Source organism: Sardina pilchardus, chromosome 21 (genome assembly GCF_963854185.1).
Source record: "Sardina pilchardus chromosome 21, fSarPil1.1, whole genome shotgun sequence".
Lineage (NCBI taxonomy): Eukaryota > Metazoa > Chordata > Actinopteri > Clupeiformes > Clupeidae > Sardina > Sardina pilchardus.
Window position 1 is genome coordinate 9,058,176 of NC_085014.1, and position 10,000 is coordinate 9,068,175.

The following is a 10,000-nucleotide window of genomic DNA, read 5'->3' on the forward strand; positions in this document are numbered from 1 at the left end:
CACAGTCACAGCCACATGAGGGCTTCAGGACTAGGACTGTATGAGACGCTTTAAAAAAGAACATTTTCCTCAGAGCTGAATGTTTTACAGAACCCTCCACACTTAATGGCATCCTTGGCAAAGATGTAAAGGAGGTGTGTGTGTATGTGTGTGTGTGTGTGTGTGTATATACAATATATATATGGGCTCTTGTGGTATGGTATGTGTGTCTGAAATATTTATTTCCTTGTGAGGATTTTTTCCCCTTCAGAATGCATTCGCTTCCTTTCGGAATTGGATTTTCCTCATTGTTTTCATTGTGAAACTAAGATAAAGCACTAATCTTATCTACTAGGGGTGCCAATACATGTGGAAGGTACTTTTTAATTCCCGTAATCAGTGTGCTGGCCTTTCCCTGTGTGTTTTGCAAACTGTAAACTTCCTCCAGGGGTTATTTAGGGTGAAAAACAGGTTTCTGTTAGGAAGTCCTCCACTACTGAAGCTAGATCTGATATCTGAGTCATTGACTTCCACAGGTTTGGGCTTGAGTTAAAGAAACAGCAAATCTGTAGCATCTTTAAGCAACTTTCAATACCCCAATTCGTTCTGCAACAACTCTTTTAAAAGTAGACATTCTTCAAAAGGAAAATATGTGTTTTGTGTTGGAAGACTTAAATGGACATCTCTGTATTGAGTCAGTTTGACAGGCGGTGCCATTTATTTTACTGATGGCTAACACACAGACAAGGATTCCATGAATCTTTTCTCTTTATTTTTTCGCCCCTCAAAAGCTCAAGTATGTGGACACAACCACAAACATGCCACAAGCCAATCTATTTGGGAGGGAAGGGGAGGGAGTCGGAGAGCAAAGGGCCTGCTCATTTCAGAACGGGCATGCTCTCATAGGCACCGTGAAAAGAGCCTGTCAGACAGGTCGTCAGAGACAAACTCCAGACCCATGACATAGCATTTACTCAGTCTGGGCAAAAATCAAAGACAAGACAAGAGAGAAAGAGGAGAGAGAGAGGAGAAGAGAGAGAGAGAGACAAGAGAGAGAGAAAGAGAGAGAAAGAGACAGGAGAGAGGGAGAGAGAAAGAGAGAGAGAGAGAGAGGGGAGAAGAGAGAGATGTGTCTGCTGATACTGCCGCAATCACAGAATGGCTCCTCTTTTCGTGACACCTGATGGTCAAGATCTTTGAGGAAAGACATTATGATTGTAGGCCTGGCGTGACGCAGAAGAATGAAACTGTCGTGTGAAAATGCAACACCTGTCTAAAACAGCTTGAAGGCTATTTTCAGGCTTAAACAATGTATTGCTTGCTTTTGTCAAGGCATGTTGGAACAGGAGGCCGCATACCTCAATGCAGGCTTTCACTGTGTATGAGCAAAGAACTCACTCTCTCTCACTCCCTGTGTGTGTGTGTGTGTGTGTGTGTGTATGTGTGTGTGTGTGTGTGTGTGTGTGTGTGTGTGTGTGTGTGGTGTGTGTGTGTGTGGTGTGTGTGTGTGTGTGTGTGTGTGTGTGTGAGAGAATGTTTGTGGCAGAATATTTGTGTTCATGCAATTTCCAACTATGTTGCACCGCAAAAAGCAATTTATCGTTTGGCAGAGATTATTATGTAATGATCTGTTTGTGTGTTATGCAAGAAATAAATGCCTTACATGAGGTTATGGCAATTATGTCTGAAATTACAATGCAAAAGATTCGATTAGATTGGATTCAACTTTATTGTCATTGGGCAGAGTACAAGTACAACAAAATGTGAAACAGTGAAAACAACACCATCTAACTTCTGTTTTTCTACTTCATCCCTTCCCCCCCACTGCACCTCCCTCCTCCGCTCCACTGTCTCCCTCTCTCCCTCCCTCCTTTTCTCTCTCCTCTCTCCTACCTTTCTCTTAGGTTCCCTGAAGAGATGCCAAAAATGGGTTCCATCCCGGGCAGCTCTCTGCTCCGCCTGTGGGTGGTCCTGCTGACGGTGGCCGGATGCGAGGGAGGCTTGGACCAGGACAAGAACAGCTCTCCGCTGAGGTTCACCCACCACCTCTACAACGCCACCATCCACGAGAACTCGGCTCCCAGGACGTACGCGCAGAGCCCCGTCCGCATGGGCATCGTGGTGGCCGACCCCTTCTGGGACATCAGGTACAGTCTCGTCGCGGGCGACGACGACGAACTCTTCGCGGCGGAGGAGGTCAGCGTGGGAGACTTCTGCTTCCTGCGGATCAAAACGCGGGGCGGTCACTCGGCCGTGCTGAACCGGGAGGTGCGGGACGTCTACACGGTCACCGTGGAGGCCGTCGAGAGCACGCACAACTACCAGGCCTGGACCAAGGTTTCGGTCCAAGTCCTCGACACCAACGACCTCAAGCCGCTCTTCTACCCCGCGTCGTACAACGTGGCGATCAAGGAAGACGCGCCGCTGAAGACGAGCATCGCTAAAGTTAGCGCGACCGACGCAGACCTCGGCATCAACGCGGAGTTCTATTACTCCTTCTCCACCAGGAACCATCCGTTCGCAGTCGATCCTTTCACAGGGGTCGTTACGCTTGTCAAGAAGCTGGACGCCAGTAGGACAGACAGGTACGAGTTGAAGGTGCTGGCCGAGGATAGAACAAAGAAAATCTCTGGAGTGCAGAAGTACGCCAATGATGCACGGGTGATTGTAACGGTGAAGAAGGTCACAGCTAGTTTTCCAGTGGTCACCCCCATCTCAGTCAAGGGACCAGAAGTGGACGATGACAAAATCACCATTGACATTCAGGTCAAGCCTGAGCCCCGTCAGATTGAGACCTTGAGCATTGTTTCAGGAGACCCCCAACAGTGTTTCCGGATTATTCCATCCAACGTACAAGGGAGTGACTTCCAAGTTGTATCAACCAAAAGAATTAACTGGTCGGAAAACACATTTGGACTGAATTTAACTCTTCAAGCAAAGGACAGGAACAATCCTCCTCTGTTAAGTCCAAAACAGGAAATACATATTCCCTCACCACAAGTCATGCCATTGAAATTTGAACAGGACGTCTATTATACAACCCTCAGTGAATTTGCGCCAGTTAAAAGTCATGTAGTTAGAGTTACAGCAAACCAAATAGTTCCAAATATTACATATCACTTGAAAAGTGCTTCGGACAGTCGTAAATTCCACATGAATGCCAAAACTGGTGTTATCGTGACATCAGAGACGCTTGACTTTGAGAAAAAGTCTCGGCATGAGTTAATCGTGACCTTCAATCAAGGTCAGGCTGAGGCTCGAGTCATTATTGATGTCACTGACGAAAATGACAACGTGCCTATTTTCACCCTTCCGTCTTATCAGGCCAGTCTCCCCGAAAACGTCCCCATAGGAACCAGTGTCTTGTCCATCACCGCGATAGACGTCGACCAGGACAACAACGGGTTTGTGACCTACGCCATCGCCAACACCGGCCCGCTTCCGTTCGCCATTGATCCGTTCACCGGCACGATAGTCACCACGGAGGAGCTGGATTACGAGGTGATGAAGCGCTGGTATCACCTCCGCGTCTGGGCCGCCGACAGCGGCAGGCCCTTCAGTCACGTGAGCGAGGCCGAGGTCACCGTCACCATGAGCAACATCAACGACAACGCGCCTCTGTTCGAGGTGGTCAACTGCAACGCCTCCATCCCCCTGGACCTCGCGGTCGGGAGCAGCATCGGGGAGGGCCTGTCCGCTGTCGACCTGGACGAGCTGCTCCAGGTCAAGTACGCCATCGCGTTTGGCAACGATGACAATCTGTTTGAAATTAACCCCACCACTGGGGTCATTAGTCTGGCCAAGGCCATTCCTGTGGAGGAGGAGGAGGAGGAGGAGGAGGGCAAAACGCTGTCATACACGCTGAAAATTATTGCAACCGACGGCAAGTACAGCTCTGACCCGACCGCAGTCACTGTCAGCATAACGAGCAAAGTCAAAGAGGCTGCTATGCATTGCCAGGAAACTGGAGTTTTCAAACGGCTGACAGATAAGCTAATTGAATCTATCAGGCCTGTGCTCTCCGCACAAGAAGACGAGTCGTTCTCAGATGTCCACATCATCAACCGTCACTCTCCAAAGTTTGCTCCAGGCACTCCAAGCACCATTGATGTCAGGGAGGACACTCAAATCAACACGACTGTCCTTCACATCAAGGCCACGGACAACGACACAGGCTTTAACGGTGAGCTTGTCTACGCCGTCCCAAATGGAAATGAGAACGGGTGCTTTGCCGTGGATATCCACTCTGGAGAGCTGCGTCTAATTTGTCCACTAGACAGAGAGACCAAGGAGTTTTACATTCTGAATATAACCGTCTATGACCTTGGCACACCACAGAACTCAGTGTGGAAGTTTCTGGCCGTGAATATTCTAGACGTCAACGACAACCCGCCACGGTTTGAGCAGCCCAGATACATCGTAAACATTCCGGAAAATGCTGAAGTCGACTCAAGTATCTTTAAAGTACAGGCCGTAGATTTTGACTTGGCTGACAATGGAATCGTTAGGTATTCTCTGTTGACACAAACAGATTTATTTAAGATTAATGAGGAGACTGGCGAGGTCAGTGTCTCCGGGCGACTGGACAGAGAGATCATGCCCAGGCATGACCTGAGGGTGGAGGCTAAGGATCAGGCCAAAGAGGACCCTCAGCTCTTCTCATTGATGGATTTTGTGGTGGTGTTGGAAGACGTGAATGATAATCCTCCCAGATTTGCTCCCAAAGTCTACAGGATTAAGGTCCCCGAAGACGTGCCTGTGGGAACAGTGCTCTTGTGGGTCGAGATCCTTGACCTGGACTCAGGGCCTGGAGGTCTAATCAGCTATAACCTGAAGAACAATGAGAACGGGAACTTCTTCCTGGATACGGCCACAGGCTCCGTGACATTGGAGAAGGAGCTGGACTTTGAGAGGAAGCAGTTGTATAACCTCACCGTCCGGGCGGTCGACCACGGCCTGCCCCGATCGCTCTCCTCCTCCTGTTTCATCGAGGTGGAGGTCCTGGACGTCAACGAAAACCTGAACAGGCCGGCCTTCACAGAGTTTGTGTACACGGCACACGTGATGGAGGACGCCGTGGCGGGAACGTCCGTTCTGACTGTGACAGCCGCTGACAAGGATGTAGGCAGAGATGGAGTCGTCAGATACTTCATCCATGACGGCTCGGGCCTGGGAGTCTTCACTGTCGACGAGGAGACAGGTACGTACATGTGCCTCTTGTGTTTGCGCATAGCTATATAATGGCTGTGTTCTTTTCTATGCCCATCTGATGAAAGGTCTTAACTTTAAAGATGGAAAAAGTAACCCTTGAGCAATTTTCGGTGTTTACTTTCATATATACGTGTTTTGGTTGATGGATGCCTAATGTTTAGCGCTTTCAAGTTGATGAACAAATTTCATGCTACTTGATCACCCAGGCGTCACAAGTTACACTTGTGCAGCAACATCCTGAGAGCCTATTCAGTATCCAGTAAGTGAAGGATTATGGTGGTGGAGTGCTGCAATGGCACATATTAGGAATGCATAGAGGACTTAAACCTTATGTTACCCTCAAATCTTACCGACATTAGTTATCCTTGGGGTCAGTTTGACCCCGGCTAAATAAACTCTCATAAAATTATTATGATTTATATTGTTACCCAGTTTTTTTTGTGGTAGTAACTTAACAAGACTGTAATAACCAGAATCAAAAGCCCTACAAAACAATCCCACTCCCCACACCCCTTTACAGTACACCCTGGCTGGCAATATTGCCCATCCAGTGTCAGCAGCCCAAAGGCTTGCTATTGCTTAACTTTTTTTTACTTTTTCAGTCCTGCCAAAATAACTTATGTACAGTAATATGTACTTGTATATGTAATAATGATAATAGCTACATGTTCTCATACTATTGCATTAATAATAATATCCATAATGTGTCAAATATTAATTTACCTCATGTTTCATAAAAATGGGGTCAGATTGACCCTAAGAACACCAATACAACAAATATTTGTACAGGACATTGGAAACATTTTATTGAGCAAATGTCATGCTTACTCTGTTGTACCCTTCAAAAGAGGAAAAGTCATTAAACATGAAGCACAACAAAAAAAGTGAACTATATATTTATATATAGTATATATATATATTGATGTTAAACATTGCTTGGGGTCAATTGAGCCCAAGGATAGCATGAGGGTTAAACCCTTTATCCTGTTATCCTTCATTTTAATCTCCATTATTTGGATGGAATAATCATAAATGGTTTTTATGGTAATATTTCTGTTATGCTGCTCATAGCGTAATTATTGATTCAAGGATGTTCCAAACCCTGCATAATATTACATTATATACAGTATGCCTATAATACACCGCAGCATTTCTTCATTTACTTTGTTTATGTTTATAATAACAAAGTTTTTGTTTTGTTGTTATTTAATTTTTTGTTTTTTAAAGTCTTCTTCTTCTCCTTCCTCCTCATTTCTTATTTTCCACCTTACTCTTCCAGGTGTAATTCGGACTGTGGACACGCTGGACAGAGAGACAGTCACCCACTACTGGCTGACCGTCTACGCCACAGACTTGGGCACTGTCCCGCTGATGTCCTGGACCGAGGTCTATCTGGAGGTTTTGGACATTAACGACAACCCTCCCGAGCTGTCCCAGGCCATCTACTTCGCGTCAGTCCAGGAAAACCAGCCTCCGGACCTGTCTGTGCTCCAGGTGTCTGCCACCGACGTGGACAAGTCCTCTGAGAACAAACTGGTCTACCAGATCCTAGAGTCCCAGCGCACATACTTTGCCATTAACTCTACAACAGGTACGGTGAATTTAGAGCCAGTTACAAGAGCACTGACTGACATGTATGACAAAGGGCCTTTTTTTAATTGGACAGGTGATGAGTTCACACCTAGGTCACACTGAATCACCACTATGCATTTAGAGTTCATATTGACTTGGCGGTTTTTATTTTTCACTTCATGTCTTACAAGCTCTGTGTTATAAATATTTTCCTTTTTAATCCTTAAAAAACAGATGATCCCAGTTGATCCTTGCTCGCTGGTGCGTTCAAATCCATTCAGCGAGTTCAGACACATTCCCTATATCTTCACGGAGGTGTGCCTCTAAATAAGTTTCAGGGCACAATGTAACTTTTAAATTACATGTAAACAAAATTTGATCAGATTATCGTTATTATGGCTTTGGGGTGTAGTGTTTAGACTTCTTACGGAAAAGCTCCTTAAAGACCTTTGAATGTGTAACCCTAAACAGACACTTCTCTGACCTCTTCTTCTCTGTCCCTCACCGAAGGCAGTTTCTTTTTTTTTTTTTTGGTCCTCAGCCTTTGAAGTGTACCAGCGAAATTAGGGCGACATTAACCTGCGTCGCAAGCCCGTGCTTGTCCGTCCTCGTCGTCCTCGGCCTCCCACTGCTTTTGTTGGCGTGTCGGCCTTGCCCGAGGGCAGTACTCAGGGATTACGGAGAGAGAGAGAGAGAGAGAGAGAGAGAGAGAGAGAAAAGCGGTTCATCTTGTGCTGAAGGGACGAGAGGCCACTAGAGAGGCGCCTCTCACACGCTGAATCAACCTTCAGAAGCAATGTATTCAGCTCGGAGAGAGGCCACTTTCGCTGTGTGGCCCATTTTTTTTTTTTTTTTTTTTTTTAAATCAAAGGCTGCAGAGAAGTCGGCGTGTCTGCACTCTGCAGTGAACGGGAAAGGAGAAGATAAAGTCTCAGACTGCGGTTGACTCCATGAACAACTGTTATTTTTCCCAGTGTATTTTGGATACAAAGGTTTCCGCTTGCTCTTTCTATGTGAAGCCAAATGTGGTTACTGTAACAAAAACAAAATATAGCGAGAGAGAGAGATTAATTGAAAGGTGTGATCTCGATCTTTCTAGTGATACTGGGCTCCTACCTTATACCTGCCTGAACAAGAGAGCCTGACTAATGGATGAGTCAAGAGACACTCTGACTCAGAAAACAGACTGACGCCAACAGTCATTCATCACTGAAATACATGATAGTTTCACTTGAACAGTATAAACTTTAACCATCTCACTTAAGAATAGAAAACTTCAGTAAAGGGATTAAAGAACACACACGCACACGCACACGCACACACACACACACGCACGCACGCACGCACGCACGCACGCACGCACGCACGCACGCACGCACGCACGCACGCACGCACGCACGCACACACGCACGCACACACACACACACACACACACACACACACACACACACACACACATACTGTACTGTACAGCAAGCATGGCAGTGTGAAATTTGAATGTTTCACATAATTCACATAAAGTCGGTCGTGCATGTGCTCACGTACTGCATGCAAGATGCAATATTTACATGAATGTTAGGGGTGGCAATGTATTGCACAGTTAAGTGACTCATGCAAGACCGGCTTTATTTACATATCTGAGTCTGAAGTTGACTCTCAAGTGAATACCTCCGGTGTGTTTGTTTGTGTTATCACAGTTTTCACTATATTATTGTGTTAAATGCTCCAAATGAAAAGCACTTTGAGTGGCATTCTGTGAAAGATGCTTTACAAATATAGCTTCTTCTTCTTCTTCTTCTTCTTCTTCTTTTTCTTCTTCTTCTTCTTCTTATTATAATTATTGTTGTTATTATTATTATTATTATTATTATTATTATTATTATCATGGTAGCACACATTAGTGCGCACGTAGTTACCGAATCAAGGGTTCATTCACAGCGCAGCCTGCTGTGTAATGTGTGGTGTAATTCTTGGTCAAAAAGGAAGTGTATCCCAGGCCTGGGGATGCTCTCCTCCTCCTCCTCCTCCTCCTCCTCCTACTACTGCTGCTGCTACTGCTGCTCTCCAGGTGGATGCTAATGTCATAAACACACTTTCTAAAACGACTCTGGCTCAATGGCTTGCCCAAACAGAGGCGACCATAAAAGCTCTGCGGGGGTGCTTGGGAGTGTCGTAAAAAGCCCACAGCTCACCCTGTGGGTGTCTTCCCTCCTGCTGTCTGGCCCTGATTGGAACAACACCCTCGAGTGTTTACGCTCGGCACAGTAAATGGGCACCATTCTCTAGAGAAACAGTCTATCTCCCCTTTCCCCCGACTTTTTGGCACTGTGTGCTAACAGAATTAAAAGTCTTGCTAAACCTGTCCTTACCAAACAAGTGAAACTTACCCTACAACAACACCCCCCACCCCACCCCCATCAACCTTAATTCTAACTTACTCACTTTTGGGCACTTTATGAGGGCCCTTTTGCAGACCACAAAGTCTGTTTCTTAGCAACTTCATGATTATTTCTCTCCTGGCAAAATGAGAGGCCAGTCTCTCTCTCTTTACCCCGGGTGATGTCCTGGGCAGGGCATCTTTGTGGACTTTATAGAAAATGCCTTTTTCTCCTTCCTCCCTTCATCTTTTCTCCTGTTTTTTTTCTCCTGAGGCCTTTATGCGAGCAGTGAACCTGGATAAACAGTGCTAAAAAAGCCAGGGATTTATGGACAGGGGGGGAGGGCGGGAAATGGACTGCCAGGGGCACTGTAACAGGTGTGCCATCCTAGTGAGAGTTTGGCCATTGATCACCCTGCCTGTTCTTCCTGTGTGTGTGTGTGTGTGTGTGTGTGTGTGTTTGTTCATCAAGGTGTGATCACTACCCTCTCCCCGTTGGACCGTGAACAAAAAGCCGAACATATTATTGAGGTAAGCTCCCTCCCTGGCTGACATAAAATAGAACATAAATCCATGCCCTGTCTAATATCCCTGAACAGTGTATCAATCTGAGCAAACACTTACATTCACAGTTATGCCAGCAGAACGCCTCCATTCAGCATAACTAACATATGTGTTTGTGCACAATAGTGTATCAATATTTCAGCAACGACTACTGAGGTCTGTGTAGCCATGCAGTCAATACCAGTGCATAAAAGTTAAAAGACATAGTGACTCAAAGCACCGGAGCGGTGGTGATCGATGGAGGTGTTTCACTTCAATGGAGGTTTTCATCCCCACTGACAGAGTCCTTTTGACTCC

General features: G+C 46.1%; 1 protein-coding gene across 1 annotated transcript in view; it reads left to right on the forward strand.

Moving 5' to 3' along the window:
• The window catches only part of fat2 (FAT atypical cadherin 2), a 60,312-nt gene that overhangs the window by 4,485 nt on the left and 45,827 nt on the right, over positions 1-10,000 (forward strand). The window contains exons 2-4 of the mRNA XM_062523965.1: positions 1,884-5,179; positions 6,470-6,781; positions 9,612-9,670. Of these exons, the coding sequence (XP_062379949.1) occupies positions 1,897-5,179; positions 6,470-6,781; positions 9,612-9,670 (3,654 nt within the window). The 5' untranslated portion in view covers positions 1,884-1,896. The remainder of the gene's footprint in view (positions 1-1,883; positions 5,180-6,469; positions 6,782-9,611; positions 9,671-10,000) is intronic.